General features: G+C 42.3%; 1 protein-coding gene across 6 annotated transcripts in view; it reads left to right on the top strand.

Moving 5' to 3' along the window:
- Positions 1 to 21,043, top strand: part of rgmb (repulsive guidance molecule BMP co-receptor b) — a 169,437-nt gene extending 148,394 nt beyond the window's left edge. For 4 of the 6 annotated variants that reach the window (XM_078214732.1, XM_078214728.1, XM_078214729.1 and 1 more), the window contains 4 exons: positions 773 to 810; positions 14,665 to 14,837; positions 15,962 to 16,500; positions 18,416 to 21,043. In XM_078214732.1, coding sequence (XP_078070858.1) covers positions 773 to 810; positions 14,665 to 14,837; positions 15,962 to 16,500; positions 18,416 to 19,081 — 1,416 coding nt within the window. In that variant the 3' untranslated portion in view covers positions 19,082 to 21,043. Of the gene's footprint in view, positions 1 to 772; positions 811 to 1,042; positions 1,113 to 13,359; positions 13,677 to 14,664; positions 14,838 to 15,961; positions 16,501 to 18,415 lie in introns of those variants that run through there. The other 2 variants (XM_078214733.1, XM_078214734.1) reach the window with 2 other exon arrangements.
- The last annotated feature ends 654 nt before the right edge of the window (positions 21,044 to 21,697 follow it).

Raw genomic sequence — 21,697 nt, 5'->3', positions numbered from 1 at the left:
CATTTGGGAAAGGTATCAGAAGGTGATTGATGCCTGTGTAAATGTACCTCAACAGGAGCTAATACCTCCAGGAGGGGAATAAATGGAAGCCATTTGTTTTACACTTTGTAAACCAAGACGATCTATGTTTGACAACTGACCTGTTTATGTGTACTCTGGTATCTTCTCTTTAGCAAATTTAGATGAGAGTTTTTTTTGCGTGTGTGGTGCATGCTCTGTTCTTTTGATATTATTACAAGTAGCTCATGTTAGCTGACGCTAAGCCTGTGTGAGGACATCTGATGTACTGCCTTTAACAAGTGTACTGATCGTAGGAATACATTGGGAACTGTTTGACACAATGCTGAAAGAAGTCTTTGTGTGATTTGTTGGAGAGACCGCTAGAAGGCAAGAACAAGCATCCTTAACTTGACTGCAAGCTGATAGGATACATGCCAGATAAGTCACAAAGAGTGGAAATGCTGATGCCCTTCCCTTATCAGATTTAAGATGAGTTTTATTCAGCTAGCATTGCTAAGCAGTGAATCAAATTAGCAATGTAAATCTACTGAGGTCTGCTAGTGAGGGGGGAAAAATCCACTTTTTGTAGATTATTAAAGAATTATGCTGTTGGTTGAAGAGCATCCTTAATTTTGTACCAATCCAGAAACAGAGATAGCTAATTTGTTTTACAGATGAGCTTGGTTGCCTAGTGATGTGTGAACCATCGTTCTGTCAAAGGAGCTGCTTTTTATCTCTGAGTGAAATGAGTGTCTCCTGTGTTATGTTTCAGATGATTAAAAGCGCTGTGGAGCTCAGAAGCATTTTCTGGTGAGTTTTCTTTTTCTCCCTTTTCCTCTTTGTTCCCTCTAAAGTAATTCATCACTTTCTGTTTCACTTTGCTTTTCTCCCTGCCAAGTATGGAGAGTCTCGGGCAGACGCATTGTTTTTTTTAATCGAGGCTGCAGAATTTTAACTGCGTCTGTTGTTGCTATCCCTACAAGTAAAACATTGTTTTAGCTTTGTGACATCAATAGATTTGTCTGTCATTTTTATCTTGTAGACACAGCCTGAGAACATTGAGTGCATATCCCTAACTTTGCCAATTGGAACTTATGGAGCTTAAACATGTTGTAAGTGGTTCTTTTCCAAAAAGAAATTGGGTGTCTATAAAAGACTGCTATATTAGGTACTTGAAAATCATTAAATATGTATTTGATAATTAATCTCTCGTATGTGGGTGTTAGTTTAGAAAAATATCAAATCAGATAGACGAATTCTGCCTACTTTGTTGGCATGCCTGTAAGAAATTGTGCAATTCAAAATTCATTCTTTAGTTACCTACCAGACTCAACAAGGTATTTCTTCTCATTTACTTCTCCATAATGTTCAGAAATGGCCACGCTAAGAACAATCAATGTGTTGTGAATTGTGGGCTTGAAATTCCAGCTGCTTCATTGAAACTGAGACTTCCACTTTCAGGTCCTGGCACTGACCCTGCCTTTAATTGTGGTCTCATATAATTTAAACAGATGGGGTAGTGCAGTCGGCCTAAATACATTGTAGGATGAAGAGCCATTGAGAATTACTGCAGGGGTGGAAGTTAGGCCCAAAATGGGGGCCATAGATGGATACAGGGAAAGTGCCCAGCAAATACCTAGATGGGTTATTGAGGTGGAGATAGCAGAAGTGTTGGGAGGAAGATTGGCAGGAGTAGCAGTTCTAGAGGTAAAATTGTGATCTGACAGTGAGTAGTGGCAGTGTTTCTTTTTATTCATTCGTGGGACATGGGTGTCGCTGGCTGGCTAGCATTTATTGCCCATCCCTAGCTGCCCTTGAAACTGAGTGGCTTGCGAAGCTATCTCAGAGGACAGTTGAGAGTCAACCACATTGCTGTGGCTCTGGAGTCACATGTAGGCCAGACCAGATAAGGACGGTAGATTTCCTTCCCTAAAGGACATTCGTGAACCAGATGGGTTTTTCCAACAATTGACAATGGTTTCATGGTCATCAGTAGATTTTTAATTCCAGATATTTTTTATTGAATTCAAATTCCACCATCTGTTGTGGCAGGATTCGAATCCGGTCCCCAGAACATTAGCTGAGTTTTTGGATTAATAGTCTAGCGATAATACCACTAGGCCGTTGCCTCCCTTTATAATTGTAATTATATAATGGCTGTAATGCAATAAAATACCCCAAGATGCCTCGCAGAAGTCAGTTCCTCACTACCAAGCCTAAAGACCTGGCTTTCAGATATCACTAGTATGTTATTGATGTTGAAGAACAGCATAGACAGAGTCTGCTGTAAATCAGTATGTGCACAGTAAGACCAGATGATGTGCAACCCAGTATCTGGAAGTAAATCTGTTCTTTGCTTCTGTGTCCCGAGAGAATACTTAGAATCAGTTTCTTTCTGTACCTTCTTTATTAAACCATCGGTTTTTTAATGCAGACCCCTTCTGAAAACAATTAACACAAAGAGGTCTCACAAACAACAATGAGATAAATGACCAGAGAATTTGTTTTAATGATGTTGGAAGAGAAACCAATGTCAGCCAGAACATCAGGAAAACTTAAATAGCATCATGAGGAGTTTACATCCTGAGAAGATCATCAGTTAAATGTCTTCATCCAAAAGCTGGCATCTTCCACAATGCAATGTTCACTCAGTACCCAACAGGAGTGCCAGCCTACATAATGTGCTCAAGTTTCTGACATGAACCTTTCATCTTCTCAGAGGTAAGGATGCCACCACTGAGCCAAGAAGGACACCTTAATTTCATACAAAAATGTCAATCGATCATTTGCTAATCGAGGAGAATAAATGAACATGTGCAGAAAAGAGATAATATAAAGGGAAAGCCAAATAGCAGCGAAGGTAAAGAGTTGAGTGGTCCAGGAATCACTCTGCATCCTGCATTCTTTCCAATCTTTGTGATCAGGATGATGCCTGAAAACAGGAAAAAGGCACGTTATGAAAATTTGCACGGGAAGGTCAACTATTTAGAAATAATTTGCCAATGAAGGGACTGGAAAGATGCTATCAACAAAGAACAAAGAACAATACAGCACAGGAACAGGCCCTTCGGCCCTCCAAGCCCGCGCCGCTCCCCGGTCCAGGATTGAATCCTGAATCCAGGATCCCCGCCCAATTTTCCAGCCTATCTACATACCAATATCCTATCCACCGAGCTGTCCCTCACAGCTACGATGCTTTGTTCATCACAAACTATTAACTCACCCCCACCCCCCCATTCCAGACCATGTGATCTCCAGGGAGAGGCAAAAACCCAGAGTGAAAACCCCAGGGCCAATATGGGGAAAATAAAATCTGGGAAATTCCTCTCCGACCCCCTGAGGCGATCGAAACGAGTCCAGGAGATCACACTGGCCCTGATCGGAAAATGCTTCTCAACCCTAGTCATTTCCACTTCCACGAACACCATATGAATTCCCTGCCCCCGAGACAGGTTCCCAACTATCCGCAGACTGGCAGATCATAGAATGAAGCCTTGAAACGAGAAACAAGGAACAATTAGCCCGCGCCGCTCCCTGGTCCAAACTAGACCACTCCATTCCCACTCCGTTCATATAGCTGTCTAGATAAGTCTTAAACGTTCCCAGTGTGTCCGCCTCCACCACCTTGCCCGGCAACACATTCCAGGCCCCCACGACCCTCTGTATAAAATATGTCCTTCTGATATCTGTGTTAAACCTCCCCCCCTTCACCTTGAACCTATGACCCCTCGTGAACGTCACCACCGACCCGGGGAAAAGCTTCCCACCGTTCACCCTATCTATGCCTTTCATAATTTTATACACCTCTATTAAGTCTCCCCTCATCCTCCGTCTTTCCAAGGAGAACAACCCCAGTTTCCCCAATCTCTCCTCATAACCAAGCCCCTCCATACCAGGCAACATCCTGGTAAACCTCCTCTGTACTCTCTCCAAAGCCTCCACGTCCTTCTGGTAGTGTGGCGACCAGAACTGGACGCAGTATTCCAAATGCGGCCGAACCAACGTTCTATACATCTGCAACATCAGACCCCAACTCTTATACTCTATGCCCCGTCCTATAAAGGCAAGCATGCCATATGCCTTCTTCACCACCTTCTCCACCTGTGACGTCACCTTCAAAGATCTGTGGACTTGCACACCCAGGTCCCTCTGCGTCTCTACACCCTTTATGGTTCTTCCATTTATCGTGTAGCTCCTCCCTACATTATTCCCACCAAAATGCATCACTTCGCATTTATCAGGATTGAACTCCATCTGCCATTTCCTTGCCCAAATTTCCAGCCTATCTATATCCTTCTGTAGCCTCTGACAATGTTCCTCACTATCTGCAAGTCCTGCCAGTTTTGTGTCGTCCGCAAACTTACTGATCACCCCAGTTACTCCTTCTTCCAGATCATTTATATAAATCACAAACAGCAGAGGTCCCAATACAGAGCCTTGCGGTACACCACTAGTCACAGGCCTCCAGCCGGAAAAAGACCCTTCCACTACCACCCTCTGTCTTCTATGACCAAGCCAGTTCTCCACCCATCTAGCCACCTCCCCCTTTATCCCATGGGATCCAACCTTTTTCACCAGCCTACCATGAGGGACTTTGTCAAACGCTTTACTAAAGTCCATATAGACAACATCCACGGCCCTTCCTTCGTCAACCATTTTGGTCACTTCTTCAAAAAACACCAGGTTAGTGAGGCATGACCTCCCTCTCACAAAACCATGCTGACTATCGTTAATGAGTTTATTCCTTTCTAAATGCACATACATCCTATCTCTAAGAATCTTCTCCAACAACTTCCCCACCACGGACGTCAAGCTCACCGGCCTATAATTACCCGGGTTATCCTTCCTACCCTTCTTAAATAACGGGACCACATTGGCTATCCTCCAATCCTCTGGGACCTCACCTGTGTCCAGTGACGAGACAAAGATTTGCGTCAGAGGCCCAACGATTTCACCTCTCGTCTCCCTGAGCAGCCTTGGATAGATTCCATCAGGCCCTGGGGATTTGTCAGTCTTTATATTCTCTAACAAACCTAACACTTCCTCCTTTGTAATGGAGATTTTCTCCAACGGTTCAACACTCCCCTCAGAGACACTCCCAGTCAACACATCCCTCTCCTTTGTGAATACCGACGCAAAGTATTCATTTAGGATCTCCCCTACTTCTTTGGGCTCCAAGCATAAGTCCCCATCTATCCTTGGTTAGAAGCAATGATGTGCTTTATGTTAGAGGTATAAATGACAATATTGGTAGAAGTGTGCAATGTAATGGAGAGAGAGAAAGAGAGAGGGTCAAAGGAAGATAGGAATTAGAAGCAGAAGTAGGCAAGTTCAGCCCTTCGAGCCTGCTCCGCCATTCAATCAGATCATGGCTGACCTCTCCCCGATCTCAAATCCACCTCCCCACCTGTTCCCCATATCCCTCTTTCTCTTTATTTATGAGAAATATGTCTATCTCCCCCTTGAAGCCATTCAACGATTCAGACTCCACCGTGCTTTGGGGCAGCGAGTTCCACAAATTCACCACCCTCTGCGAGAAGTAGTTTCTCCTCATCTCAGTTTTAAATCTACCGCCTCGCAACCTACACCTGTGACCTCTTGTTCTAGATTGCCCCATAAGAGGAAACATTTGGTCCACATTTACTTTATCAATCCCTTTTAAAATTTTATATACCATGATCAGATCCCCTCTCATCCTTCTAAACTCCAGCGAGTACAAACCCAAACTGTTTAATCTCTCCTAAAATGTCAATCCCTTCATCCCCAGGATCAATCTGGTGAACCTCCTCTGAACTCCCTCCATTGCCACCACATCCTTCCTCAAATAAGGAGACCAAAACGGGACACAATACTCCAGATGTGGTCTCACCAACACCCTACATAATTGCAACAACACTTCTCTACTTTTATACTCCCTTTCAAAACATACAATGTAAAAAGGATTTGAGAATTATAAACTGATAGCTTGAGCCATCTCAGCACTTATGGAAGTGAATGGGATATATATCACAGAGACTTTGAAAATAATACTGAATTGGTACAATGTCTTGTAAATGTACATCTGGAAAATTGCATCTAGCTGCAGCCCTTGCTAGAGTGGCTGCAAAAAAGAATAACTACAGGTAATTTCTGGGCTCAGATACACCACCACACACAAAGGTAGATTAAAGGAAAGGGTATTCTGTGAAGAACAAGGTATGTTGGAAGTGAGACATGATGTGAGTATTCAAATTGCCGAGAAAGCCTGATAAATTGAATATTTTATGCTGCATGTAGTCACGATAGCAAGATTTTGAAGAAAACTTTATGATTCCTCTCTCCTTGGATATCAAACCTCTGGAATAAATAACAACTTAATTTGAATAGTGTGTTAACAGCATATTTAGAATCATAGAATTTTACAGCACAGAAGGAGGCCATTCATCCCTTCGTGTCTACACTATCTCCCAAAAGAGCTACCTAACTAGCCCCATTCTCCAGCCCTATCTCCATAGCCCTCTAAATTAATGACTTTCAAATATGTATCCAGCTCTCTTTTGAAATCTCTTATGGAATCTTCCTCCACCACGCTCCCTGGCAGCATATTCCAAATCCCAGCAATTGAATAAAGATATTTAGGTGGAATGGCCATGCTAAATTGCCCCTTATAAAGTTTATAAGTTTATTTATTAGTTACATGTAGGCTTACATTAACACTGCAATGAAGTTACTGTGAAAATCCCCGAGCCGCCACACGCCGGCGCCTGTTCGGGTACACCGAGGGAGAATTTTAACATGGCCAGTGCACCTAACCAGCACATCTTTCAGAGTGTGGGAGGAAACCGGAGCACCTGGAGGAAACACACGCAGACATGGGGAGAACGTGCAGACTCCGCACAGACAGTGACCCTAGCTGGGAATCGAGCCCAGGTCCCTATTGCTGTGATGCAGCGGTGCTAACCACTGTGCTACCGAGCCATCCTTAGTGTGCAAAGGTGGGTAGATTAGATGGATTAGCCATGGGAAATGTGTGGGGTTACAGGATAGGGAAAGGAGCTGGGTAAGATACTCTGTCAGGGAGTTGGTGCAGATGCGATGCCTGAATGTCCTTTTCTGCATTGTAGGGATTGTATGATATAACAGGTCAGACTTCTCTCCAAAGCGTAACCAGTAGGTTGGGTTACAGAGGAAATGACTATGTAATCTAAATCAGTAATTTTCTTTCTATAATTCCCTGGATTCCTCAGCCAAGTTTTAAGGCCTCAAGGTTCTTGTTGATACTTTTAATATTACCGTAAGATGGTTATCTGGATCTCGCATTCAATCTTTTTGCAAAGAGTAAAGCATTTAGTCAGAATGAACAATTTTATTTAAATTCTAGTCAAATAGTTCTTGTATTTTCATTGACGCTTTTATATTTCTCTTTAGCCTACCTTTCCCAGGTCTATATTGCATTCTCTGAAAGAGTAGATCATCGGGCTGTTTTCCCAGCTTCTCCCAAATCACTTTGCAACCACTGGCTCCAGTTGCCACAGTTTCAAACGTTGTATCCCTTCCTTCCAATAGAGTAGTTCCCTCACTTGTGCTTGATGTGAACTCATCTGAAATATACACTGTCATCGGTATAATCTGTGCAACAGCAATGCTGTAGTATCATATGTCACTTAATTGACTATTTGCGTGGTTCTTAATAGGCTTAATGCAGGATAAAATTATTAGTGGATGGTGTGATAAGTTTCAAAAGATATCCTTGAAAATACAAAAGACTTTTTGGATGAGAATGAAAGAGATGGACCTGAGTACAGTAATAGATTTCTCCCATTCTTTATCATTTTAAAATGAAAGCATTTTATGAGCAGAATTTTCAAAACTCAGTCCCTGACAAAACAGCAGAACCATTAGTTTATCAGGAACTCATTGGAATTTCCAGCAGCCTCTTCTGTGGCTCTTTAACTGAACTACCTTTCTGGGTATTCTGACCAATCGGAGAGGAAGGATATCTAATTAAAGTGACCCAGCATGGGTCAAAAATGGCTCCACCGAACATGGATTTTTGAGGCTACCATTAGAATGGGGAGGAGACCCGGCAAGGTTGCTCCCCAGGACCCCCACGTTTAACTGGAGGTCCTGCCTTGGGATCTAAGAGGCTGCAGTGAGATGCTCTTTCCCAAGAATGGGAGGAAGAGGACACCCTCTCCAACCAAACAGGAGTGGATGATAATGGCTGAGGAAGTGAGTACCAAGAGGGTCCAGGATGTCAGGAGGGCAGAAAAGGTGAGTGTGATTGGAATTACAGGTGCCGAGGCCCACACTCTTGACTTTCCCAGCATTCTCCTGCACAGTAGTCCTCTGGTCAACACACCGCGCAGCTCCACTCATTGCCCTCTCTCCAGACATCTCACATCCCCATCTGGTCAGCAATCATACTCGCTCTCATTCTATTGTTCTTTCATATCCATGCCTCACAGTCACCCATCGCAAATGGTATCCATTCCTCTTATTCACACAAGCTATTGAATACACTCCAAATTCTCTACTTTCTCCATTTGATGGAGAGGAGAGCAACTCTTTTTGGTTATAACGATGGAGTCAAGGAAGGTTAATTTATCCAAAGGAGACACAATAACTATAGTGTGTTCTGAAGTGGGTAGGACACAGTGAGATTTTTTCCAATATCCCCCCTCCCCTGACCCACCCATTGTTCTTTCCCATTTAGAACCATAGAACATTACAGCACAGAAACAGGCCTTTTGGCCCTTCTTGGCTGTGCCGAACCATTGACCTGTCCCACTAACCTGCACCTGGACCATATCCCTCCACACCCCTCTCATCCATGTACCTGTCCATGTTTTTCTTAAATGTTAAAAGTGAGCCCGCATTCACCACTTCATCTGGCAGCTCATTCCACACTCCCACCACTCTCTGTGTGAAGAAACCCCCCCTAATATTCCCTTTAAACTTTTCCCCCTTCACCCTTAACCCATGTCCTCTAGTTTTTTTCTCCCCTAGCCTGAGTGGAAAAAGCCTGCTTGCATTCACTCTATCTATACCCATCATAATTTTATACACCTCTATCAAATCTCCCCTTATTCTTCTACGCTCCAGGGAATAAAGTCCTAACCTATTCAACCTTTCTTTGTAACTCAGTTTCTCAAGTCCCGGCAACATCCTTGTAAACCTTCTCTGCACTCTTTCAACCTTATTAATATCCTTCCTGTAATTAGGTGACCAAAACTGCACACACTACTCTAAATTCGGCCTCACCAATGTCTTATACAACCTCACCATAACATTCCAATTCTTATACTCAATACTTTGATTTATAAAGGCCTATGTACCAAAAGCACTCTTTACGACCCTATCTACCTGTGACGCCACTTTTAGGGAATTATGTATCTGTATTCCCAGATCCCTCTGTTCTACTGCACTCTTCAGTGTCCTACCATTTACCTTGTATGTTCTACCTTGGTTTGTCCTTTCAAAGTGCAATACCTCACACTTGTCTGCATTAAACTCTATCTGCCATTTTTCAGCCCATTTTTCTAGCTGGTCCAAATCCCTCTGCAAGCTTTGAAAACCTTCCTCACTGTCCACTACACCTCCAATCTTTGTATCATCAGCAAATTTGCTGATCCAATTTACCATATTATCATCCAGATCATTGATATAGATGACAAACAACAATGGACCCAGCACTGATCCCTGTGGCACACCACTAGTCACAGGCCTCCACACAGATAAGCAATCCTCCACTATCACTCTCTGGCTTCTTCCATTGAGCCAATGTCTAATCCAATTTACTACCTCTCCATGTCCACCTAGCGACTGAACCTTCCTGACTAACCTCCCATGCGGGACCTTGTCAAAGGCCTTACTGAAGTCCATGTAGACAACATCCACCGCCTTCCCTTCATCCACTTTCCTGGTAACCTCCTCGAAAAACTCTAATAGATTGGTCAAACATGACCTACCACGCACAAAGCCATGTTGACTCTCCATACTGTTTCCCTCTTCCTTACTCTCCCCCCCCCTCCCCAATCCCCGAAATTATGTCGTTTTCACTCATCAGAATCTATTCAGAGACGCCGCGTCTATGACACGGGACTCCTTCTTTTGTATATAAGTCCCTGTCTATCCAAATATTTGTAGATCCTATCTCTTAGTACTCCTTCCAATAATTTACATCTATGTCCATCTGAAACTAGAGGGGAGCAAACAACCTTGCTGCAACTCTCTGTATCCACTGTCAACAGAAAATATACAAATTGGGGAGACGGTGATGTTTTTCTGATTTTCCCTTCCACTGAAACCACATTTAGTTTTCTCACCTAGTAACTTGGCCAAGAGCAGGTTGAAGCAGATTGTGAGTGTAATTGATTGATTGGAATATTGGCATAGTTGAAATGTGGATCAGATTCAGGTAAAATTATTCAACAATTCCCCTAAATATTGGGAATACCAAATTCCCTCATGAATTATTCAACACATGGAAAACCCCCTTGGCCCTTTATTTTCATTCTATAAGAATGCAAGTTTCTTTTAGGAACCTAACAAGATCATAAAGTCATCAGCCCCATCCTTCTCAGAGTTCTATTTCTAACCTACCTCTTCATTTGAAGTCTTGATTTTTGACAGGCAGGTTTTAACGTGCATTTCATGTTGAAAGGGAGAAGTTATGGAGTTATGATGAAAAAAATACATGTTTCTATGGTTGAAAAGATTCAAATGTCTTCCATGAGTTCTAAGAATTTCCACAGGAGTGCCCAGTAACACACATCTTTTTCATTTTACGCTGCTGACAGCTAATATTTCACTCATGATATAGAACATTCTGGAGAATCTAATGTCTAAAAGATTTTTTATGTTGATCAGGACACAAAATACTGAATTATTAAAAAAAGATTGTTTCTTATATTGTCACTTGAACTAAGTAGCAATTTTGGAAATGCAGTTGGTTGTTTGAATGCCGCTTGTACTAACTGGGGGTCTGTTTAGCTCAGTAGGCTGGATAACTGGTTAGTGATCCAAAATGGGTTCAATTCCTATACCGGTTGAGGTTATTCATGAAGGCCCTCCATCTCAATCTTGCCCCTCGCCTGAGCTGTGGTGATCCTCAAGTTAAATCACTACCAGTCGGCCAGCCTATAGTCATCTGCCGACTTTACTTTTACTAACCTCAAAAATACTAACAATTTTGGATTTCTCCAACTGAAGATAAGGTGTTGTGGGTGAAATATCAACTAGGTGTGATTCATAAAGAAACACTTCCACTGTAACCCCTGTGTAACTGACAGTTTACTTAAATAATGGTAAGTGATATTTTCCAGATACAATTCTACAGTGTTTGATGTATCTGGAGGATTTGATTCCTAGTGCTGACACTTAGATTTCAGTCAGACTTTCATCAGTCACGTTAACGTAGTCGATGTCGAAAGGAAACTGTTTTGAGAGCCTCTTATATTAGCAATGTTCATTGGACTGGGAGAGGTGATGGAAGAATGGAATTATTTTCATCCCTGATGATCATGACAGATTGGACTTCCCTCTGTCCAGACCAGGCAAGTATCAGTTTGGGAGAAGGGGATTAAAGGAAAAGAGAAAATGTAATTTAAAAAAATGCTTGTCAATATTGATCACTATTAGGATTCATGAACCTGCTTTCATAGTCAGGCGAAACTGATGCATTGGAAGTTCTTACTCATTGCAGTAACAATTCAATGAAATTAGAGTGAGCAGTTCCAGCTTAGTTGTGTGAGCACTTAAGTCTTCAGAATTAAAATTACTCAAATGTGGTGCTACTAAATTTAACAATCTTGCCACGTTATGTAGAGATGCAATTCTAGCAGCACATGACTGGAGAAGAATAAAGGTAGGTTTCCTTTGCATCGAACCTACGCTAAGCATAACCCAAGAGTGAGCTGAATATATTTCCGCTCTCTGCCATCTTGACTTTTGGAAATTACAATGTTAAGATACTCATTAATAAAACATGCATTTATAAAGTGTTTTGTTCTCGGACATATCTCAAAGCATTTCACATGCAATAAATTACTTGAATTGCAGGAGCTGTTATGTAGACACATCTGGATGTTAATTTGCACATGCTAAGATCCGACAAACAGTTATGAGATAAATGAACAGTTGAATCTGTTTTACGTGGCGTTAGATCAGGGAAGAAAGTTGTCCAGGACATCAGAAGTCTATCTCCACTTCAGATATTGCCAGACAATCTTTAATGTCCATCTGAACTATTTGAATAACAGATGAGGCTTTGATTTAATATCTCATCAGCTGCAAGTTCCTCCCAAGTCACTCATCATCCTAACTTGAAACCATATCACCATTTCCCCATTGTAACTGGGTCAAATCCTGGAACTCCATTCCAAATTGCACTGTGGATGGATGTGGACTACATGGACTGCAGCGATTCAAGAAGGTTGCTCACCACTGCTGCCTTCTCAAGGACAATTAGGGATGGAAAATAAATGCTGGCCTAGCCAGTGACACCCACATCCTGTGAAAGAGTAAAAAAAAACATCTGAAGGACGTCCCATCTGAAATGGAACACTGAACCAATGGTTCGACCTAGATTATGTGCTGAAAAATATGACTGAAACCAAAATCCTGTTACTACATTCAACAGAAAACCAGGACAACCAAAAAGCACCATCGTATGTTATCTTGGACAAGAAATTGGGCTTCCAATTGTCTCGTATGATTCTGCACAAAATATCCAATATAATTATCAATGGGCCAGCGTATGGTTCCTCACTAGAACTGCAAGGACCAGTGCCAATGTGATAAGATGTTAGAAATGAATTATGAATACCTTATTTTAAAGCCAATCCTTTGTGCTAATGAAAAGATACCACACTGGTTATACACGGATAGCTTACAAATGAACTGTGTTCTGGGATTGGGGGTACAAGTTAAAATCCGCCTAAGAGTGACATGTCATTGTGAGGAGACACTTGGGAGAGGTTAGACACCTGGCACTGTTGGGATGGGCAGAGAGTTAACCCCAGGCGCTGTTTCTCAGCACTTTCACCCCATGAGTTCCGAATGGTATTCATGGAAATCTGGGATCCGTTCATCTCCCACACCACAACCCCATGGGAGCCCATGGATATTAAAGCGTGAGAGAAAAGGAGATTGTTTATTTTCATAATAAAAATAACTTACATTACATTGTATTTCATGATCAGTTTTTTGAGCTTTTACTCGCAGTTATGTTGCTGGTGTTACACTGTTATAATTAAATCTTCCATCATGCGCCAGTCGGTTATGTATCGATATAATAATCCGCGCGTATTTTAGAAAGTAAAGACTATTTAAGAAATGTCAGATTTCTATTGAAATGAATGATTTTCGGGCGCTCGGTGCAACTTCTGCACCGAACCGTGGCTGTAGTTATTGGAGAGGATTGATGCCTGGGGAAAGCAGAGCCGCTGCGCCCTCTATAGTGCCTAGAAACACACACAGCCTGACTGCTGCTTATCCACCAGCACCTCGGCTCATCATTTAAACACAAGTGGGAAGAAGCACTTTGCAGCCAAATGAATGTCCTGACAACACTGCCACCCCAACCACCTTGCAGCCCTACAACAGAGAGCGGGAAGGAAGCAGCACAAAGGAGGATGTGACCTGCCAAGACATGCTTTCACAGGCTTGAAGGATGTTGGTTTATTCTATGCGAGGTCGGGGAGGACTTTTTAAAAAAAATATGTTGACAGCACAGTAAGCAGTGTGTGTTTGCCCTAGGCTGGGGGCTGATTGTGTGCAGCCTGAGCTCGCACTGATGCTTCAACACTTGCGGCTCACAGCCGAGATATCAATCATATCAGACAGCAGTCTAGAGCTCTCCAGTTGAGACCAAATGAACAGCTTTTTAAACCCTATTTTCCTGGAGGGTGTTGTGTAGATCACAGTGTTTGTTGGTTTAGTCTTGCTGTTGTGCACACCTGTTGTGTTAGCAGGTTCTGGAGAAGTTGCAATTTGATTTGATTTATTATGAATCAGTTAGCTTATTTACTAAATGTTCCTTTTTAACACATTCACCATCTATCCCATTCTGCTGGTTGGAGTGGGAACAGCTTCTATATGAATTTATGAGTTCAGGGCTTCCTTTGTATATTTTGCCCTCGCCTTTCTCATTATTATTTCATGTTACTATTCTGTTTTTTATTTCTATCTGTATTGCTTCCTGTTGTTTTTTTTCTGCTTCCCATCAATTATTTTCTGTTGTTTGTTCCTCCTCTCTTGCTATTGCCTTTCTCCTATTTGAGATTGAGTGTTTTTCCCAATGCTCACTGCCCCTGCTGTAGCTTCTGCTCTCTGGGCCCGATGAAGTCATGCGCTTCAGCCCAACCTGCCAGCGGAAACTCTGGAAGGCTGGCCCGGGAGAGGCTTGATTGACGGGGGCACTGCACCAGTCAGGAGGCAGTGGGTGAGGGGCTGGGCCTGTGCTTGGCCAATAGGCAGTGAGTTGGGGTTAGGTTGCAGTGTGTGCAGCCACTGGCTGGCGGGGAGTGAGTGTGTGTTAAGCGGGGAGTGAGTGTGTGTTGGGCCAGGGCTGCTTTCCCCCATCCTCACTGAAAATAACAATGCTGTTTGCTGGACCGTCTTTGTGATTAATCTCTCTCCTCCTCCTCCCCTCCCTCCACCCTTCTTCGTGCGTTTGTACAGGACGAGGAGAGGTTCCTGCCGCTGCTGCCCCTTCTCGGTGAAGTATTTGAGAAACTCACTGCAACCTGGATGGATGGGCATGGGGAGAGCAGGATTTTATTACCCCGGGGCTGAGCGCCCTTCCACCGCCTTCATCTTTCTGCTGCTTTTCATTTCGACGTGTGCCAACACAGGTAACAACCCCCCTACCTCCCCCCATCCCCTGGTCTCAGCGCCTTGCATTGGGGAGCTCAGTGTCGTCCACTGGCCTCAGCAGCTCACTGCTGCAATCTCAGTGGTTACATTTATTTAATGTGTGTGTGTCTGCTGCAAACTTGCAGAGCAATCTGTCTCCCACCTCCTCCTCCGTCTTGTAAACTTTTCCTGAAAGAAATCCCATTTTCTTTCAATGTATGTTTTGTACAGCTAACCCTTTCTTTTAGCAGCAAGGCAGTAAACATTTTTGGATTGGAGTCTGTAACTCTTTATCATTTGAACGGTTCACATTGGGAAGAATTTGATTGTATTTTTTTGGGGGGGAGGGGAGAGAATCTGGGAATTTTGACACTGGGAAATCCTCACTCACTCCCACCGTGTTTGCTGAAAGTGGGGAATCGAGCTCCAGTTACTGCCTGCATGAAATGGCTGGATCACTGCTTGCATTTCTCGGCACTCCTTTATTTCAGCCTCCTCAGACATTTCAAATTCGGAATCGTCTCCAAACCCCCTGAAGTCACTGCCTGATTTATTGGGAAGAACAGATAAATCATCCTTGTGTCTTTATTACAAATCAGCTGCTAATCGCCTTTCTCGCCCTCGTTTGTATCCACTTGCCCTCACTCCCCCCCCCCCCCCCCCCCCCCAGCACTCTGCTGAAGCTGTGAGGATGACACAATGTTCTTTGCTTTCTTTCGCACCTCTTTGTAACGTTTTAACACTGGGGGGGACATCGAGCCACAGCCCGGCCGCTTCTGCGGCTTGTTTGGGCAAGTGGCAAATGTGGACAATGTAACCACCTCAAAGTTGAAGCTGCAGCATGTGGTCCACTGCCATAGAAAGTTATTGTGCGCTTTGCTTTCCGTCTCACTTTTGCAGGGAGGGGATTGTTTAATAAACGGGGAAATCTTGTCTTCCATCACATCCCAAGCTTAAAACGGAACCGCCCAAGCCTGTCTACATTTGAGTAAAATTGGTAGATTAGGAGTGCAATGCTTTTCTAGTTGTGATTTCCATCACTTGCTCCAGTTTTGGGGGGGTTGTTGTTCCTCTCTCTAAGTTCCTTGTGTTTCACATTTTGACCATGGTTTTGTTTCTGCAGCTTACTGCCAGCAACAGTATCAGTGCAGAATCCAGAAGTGCACAACCGACTTTGTGGCTCTCACCTCCCACCTGAACGCCGCTCTGAATGCTTTCGCCTCCGAGTTTTGCATCGCCCTCCGGGCTTATGCCCTGTGCACCGAGCGCACGGCCAAGGCGTGCCGGGGCAACCTGGCCTTCCACTCGGCCATGCTGGGCATCAGCGACCTGATGAGCCAGAGGAACTGCTCCCGGGAAGGGCCCACCTCGATCGCAGCCCAGGACCTGGTGCCAGTCAGTCACAACATGGGCTTCTGTGACTATGAGAACCGGGCAGGACTGGTGCGGGGGCACCGGGCTGCAGTGGGCACCGAGCCACAGCCTGGCCGCCGCTATGTCTTCTGCGGCTTGTTTGGCGACCCGCATCTCAGGACTTTCAGAGATCACTTCCAGACTTGCAAGGTGGAAGGAGCTTGGCCCCTGATTGATAACGACTACTTGTCAGTGCAAGTAACTAACGTCCCTGTTGTACAGGGATCCAGCGCCACAGCCACTAACAAGGTACATGCAATATTCCATTCTTTTATCTTTAAAGGAAGATGGGGGTTGCCACAAACACAGGATGAGGGATTCCCTGCTGTAAAATGGGATGTTACAGCCTCCTTAGAATGGCATTTGTGCAGGAGAATCCCCAGCTGTGACTTGTCAAATTGTGTTTCTTTCAATATCTCAGGACTCTTTCCATTCCATTAGACTTCCACTTCATACAGTGCTTCCTATCTGTTTATCTAGTGGATATGATGTGGAGTATCTAGTGGGTGACAGTGGTGAAGGGAGAACGTGACTGACTACTAGAACCTATTGTGTTTTGAACCAGTGAATTCTATTGTCATTTCCCTGGTGTTGTTTTAATCACTATTTTCTCCTGTCCCTTTCTCAAAGGATCATTACAAGGTAAAAATAGTATTATTCCAATAAAACCCCTGAAGCAGTTTAAGCCAAAGGGGGTGCAGAGTTTCAGATCGGGAGAAAGAATCTACTCTTCATAGTTCAAATATTTGGAACAAAATATCTGGCTTCTCACTGGTGCATTGGCAAAGTTTGTTTAATTTGTGAAAAAGTACTTTAAAAATGACCTGTGACCTGAAATCTGTGGACTTCTCACACCGTGTTGTGTGAACTCAGTAGGATGCTAACATGGTCTAACTAGATTTATTTAAATTATGTCGGTTGTATTCATAGATGCATTTTGATGAACTCCCATATAATTTACCACTTGAGGAGTTTCTTTCCACTGAACTTGAAAGCCTCATCATTTTGTTCTCGTTAGCTGTAGTTGTATCATTTATACCTTTTGATCTAAGGAAATGTTAATTGAAAGACAGTTCTGATCAATTTGCTAATGAGTATACTGTATAATCAGTGATATGTTTAATCTCAGTTACTGCTATTACCATATTTTAAGGATACATTTACTCAAGATCTGCTATTAGCATTTGTGTTTTTTGTGCATAACCAAAACAGTGTAGATTTGCCTCAGAAAAAAATAACGTAAAAAAAGGAATACCTTCAAAAATAATCCTGCAAAGATATACGTTATAAAAGTTTTGATGTGAGCATAGTACATATATTTACATGTTTTTTTAATTGAAGACAGCAGTCTTTTGAATATTTTTTGTGGTGCTTAAAATGCATATAGTTGTCTGATTTGCCTCTTAATGCTCAGCAGGCTCTTTCAGTGAGCTAACAGCATACCTGGGATTGTGACAACTTTACTGGTAGGGTTAAAGCTGAAATCTTATTACAAAACTGTAAATGGCTTGATGACAGCATTTGTGTTCTGAGGGGCATTGGTATTTTACCATGTCTCCCACCTGGATGCCTGATTTAAATAAAGCGGTTTGATTTGTATGTATTGTCCTTAAAAGAGCAGCCGTCTCCAGCTTGTGTTGCTAGTATACACATATCCTTCCACTAATTATACATAAAAATGAACAGCGGCTTGAGGGCAAAAAAAGAGTTAATTAAAATCATGCCTCAGATTCAAAGATTATTGCTAATTTCTCAGTCAGATATGTCCTTTAGAAACTTCAACTCTGCAGGAGATCGGTCTTCGGGTTTTCACAATTGCAAGCAGTGACAAAACACTTGCTCGTGCTTGGGGGGTTTTGACATTTTATGAAACCCTGGGAGGACGTCTGAAACTGAGAGGATTGTTCATGTGACAGTTGGCACCTAATTTTTAATCCTAAACAAAAACCTTGCAGAGTTAGAGATTTTCAGTCTTCTGCATATTTCATCCACCTAAGCACACACTATTATCCTGCATGGACTGTGAGTAGCTGCCTCTACTTTAATAGCAAGTGGATTTATGAAGAGCCCCTTCAGTAATGGACATTTGAGATTTGATTTGCTTAGTTATTCCGTGTCGTATCTATCGATATATACTGAGTATGCATGGTTTCATTTCTTTCAGATAACCATCATTTTTAAAACCTATCATGACTGTACAGATCAGAAGGTTTACCAGGCGATGACAGATGATCTGCCTGCAGCATTCATAGATGGCACAACAGTGGGAAATGGCTGGATAAAGACTTTGTGGATAGCCGAGAAAGTCAGTGGTAAACATGTGGAGGTGCACGCAAAGTACATAGGCATGACAGTGATAGTGCGCCAAGTGGGACGCTATTTAACCTTTGCATTGAGAATGCCGGAGGCATTGGCTCTGTCCGAGAACGACAACCAGGGACTGCAGCTTTGTGCCCGTGGCTGCCCGATGAATGAACGTATTGATGAAGGTGGACATCTCCCTCTTCCAGCAAATAGTCCAAACCATCTGCACCACACCCAGGCCCCACCAAAGGGTGTTTACACATTAGAGACTGCAACAGCTAAATGCCATGAGAAGATCCAAGTAAAGGATGTCTATTTTCATTCTTGTGTGTTTGACCTTCTGACAACTGGAGATGCAAACTTTACAGCCGCAGCTTACAGCGCTCTCCAAGACCTAGAGACACTGCACCCAAAGAGAGAACGGTGGCATATTTTCCCCAGAAGCAGCAATGTTGCCCCAATCAACAGTGTATTATTTAACGTTTATGTTGGACTGTTAACTTTTGTTGTGATTGTGATTTTGTAGGTTTTCTGTTTATAAAAAATATTAAATATATATTGTTATAATATATTCAGAAAAGTATATATGTATATACAGTATATATGATGGGATGGCAATCCTGAGTAAACATAAGATTGTACATATTGTGTAATTTGGTATGTAAGTTCATATGAAGTTGGTTGTAGTATTATGTACTTTTTGTTGAAAGGTTTTTTAATGAGTTATGTATGAGTTGTGATATCCATGCAGTAGGGTCTGTTGTTACAAAGGGCACTTTATGTTTCTACTTACTGACACTTAAAATGGCTACCAGTTAAATGTGTTCAAATTTACTTTGCTGCGTGTCAAATCAGGAAGTTTGATATACAGCCTCAGAAGGATCCCCAGATGTGCTGCTCGGGCACAAAATAGATAACTGTTTGTGTAAGTGTAATTGCCTAAATATGTAAATAGTTTAACTTATTTATAAACAAAATGTCCTGCTAGAAGAACGTTGAGCAAATTGTGCTATTTCTGTGTTCACTCTGCTGTGATAGTGGTGCCACCTAGTGGATTGCACTTGTTACTTCAGTGTTCAGGTGACCAGTGATTATAAACATGATTTGTGATTTTTTTTTAAAAAGGGTGCTAAATGCCTTTTATATTACGTGATGTGTTGAGAAAACACCCTGCCCATCCCACCAGAGAAGGAAAAATTAGAAGCTTAGCGCTTGACTGAAATTATGAAAAGGTCTGTCATAGAACTTTCCTCCAAACAAGTAAATGTTTTCTTGGGTATTTCCACAACAGCTCTCTTTCCAAACTTTTGCTGCTTAACAGTAAGAGGTATCTAGCTCTGTTTAAATACGACCTCCTTTTGTCCTTTAAGGTTTCATTGGTCGAGGTCTGGTAAAGTTGCTCTGTATTTTACTGCTAAGAGTATGACAAAGTGTCTGGGTACACTGACTGTTTCCACATCACTCACAGCCAGCTTGGTGCTGTGATATTTGCGTGAGGAAATCATGGCTGCAAACTTAGTCTTACCACCTTTTATTGAACCACCAATGCACTTTGCATCTTTATAGCTCTCTCATACTTCCACAATGTTGGTAAACAGTGCAGAATAGCCACAGTGAATTAATATATTGGCTTCTCAGATTTATAAGCCTTTTCAGTGCAATTCAGTTGGGAGTGAGATCTTGCTAAGTGAAAATCAGTTGTGTGCAAATTGGTCTCATCAAAATTTTATAAACTCTCAAAATAAATGTTCTTGCATACGTCTATGAATGACTTAATGCAGCTTTTACCGTAGATGGACTTGGTAGATGATTCAGATGGTATTAAATGCATCCGATAAGTGCTTCATTTTCCAGTGGTGGCACTCTCAGCCCCCTGTAATGGTTCACTATCTCTTGGCATCTTGATACAAAGAGGAACCCCCTCTAAGATGTAGTGTGATGATGCAGTCTTTTCCTTGTTCTATTTTAGGAATATTTTAAAAATCTAATGTATCCATACACTTTGTCCAGGTTTTTTTAAAAAATAGGCAAAAATAAACAGTAATTTCAGGACTCGCTATTGAAGTTTACTCGTGGGATAAAAGTAATAATAGGAACTGTGCGAGTCACAAATGAGCTGTGATGATTTTGCTTACTATGTAGCTGCCTAACTGAATTGCTGGAAACTGCACAATAGCTGTGCATGTTTATCACGTCTGTAGTGTGTATTTTCTCTACAGAATAAAGAATAGGAGTCATAGATCACCTGTGAATCAATGTTGAGCTGTGATTTTTTTTTTCTGCCTTTTCTTTGTGCTAAAATTCCAGCGATCTCAGTAACATTAGTTGGACCAGCCTCACCAAGTCTCTCTTGCACCACCTGCTTTTTGTACTCTGCTTCTATTCCTATTTCATTAAAGTGGAAAACCTGCAAGTTTGTATATTTAAAATTGCTATTGAAGTCAAACATGCTGTTGAAACATGCATTAAAGTTCTGTTAGAAAGTGTATTCCTAGTGTCTGTTCCTTGAATTAAATTGATAAATGCAGCACAATTACATCTATTAACTAGAGGGAATAGTTCAGTAATTTGATTACAAATAAATCAGTTTTAGAACATTCCTAGTAAAGTGTTTTCTAATCTACGTGGTGCACACTCACTGGACCAAAGCTTTACTAAAACTATACAGTTAATGTAAGTAGCTTTTGAAATAATTGACTTTTAATAATGTACTATGCTAGCATCAACAAAAATATGACAAACTTATCTATTTTTGGAGAGGAAAGTTAGAAGAATATTACAATAGATTGGTTTTAAGTGTCTAGACTTGAAACAAACATTTTCCATATTTGAACTCACCATATACCATCTCAAATTGATTTAAGTTTATTTATTGTCACAAGTAGGCTTACATTAACACGGCAATGAAGTTACTGTGAAAATCCCCTAGTCACACTAGCCCTAGCACACTAGTCATCCCCTAGCCTGTTTGGGTACATTGAGGGAGAATTTAGCAAGGCCAATGCACGTAACCAGTCTTTTGGACTGTGGGAGGAAACTGGAATACCTGGAGAAAACCCACGCAGACACGGGGAGAACGTGCAAGCTCCACACAGACAGTGACCCAAACCGGGAATCAAACCCAGAACCCTGGTGCTGTAAG

Source organism: Mustelus asterias, chromosome 6 (assembly GCF_964213995.1).
Source record: "Mustelus asterias chromosome 6, sMusAst1.hap1.1, whole genome shotgun sequence".
NCBI lineage: Eukaryota > Metazoa > Chordata > Chondrichthyes > Carcharhiniformes > Triakidae > Mustelus > Mustelus asterias.
This window is presented reverse-complemented; position numbering and strand designations above follow the sequence as displayed.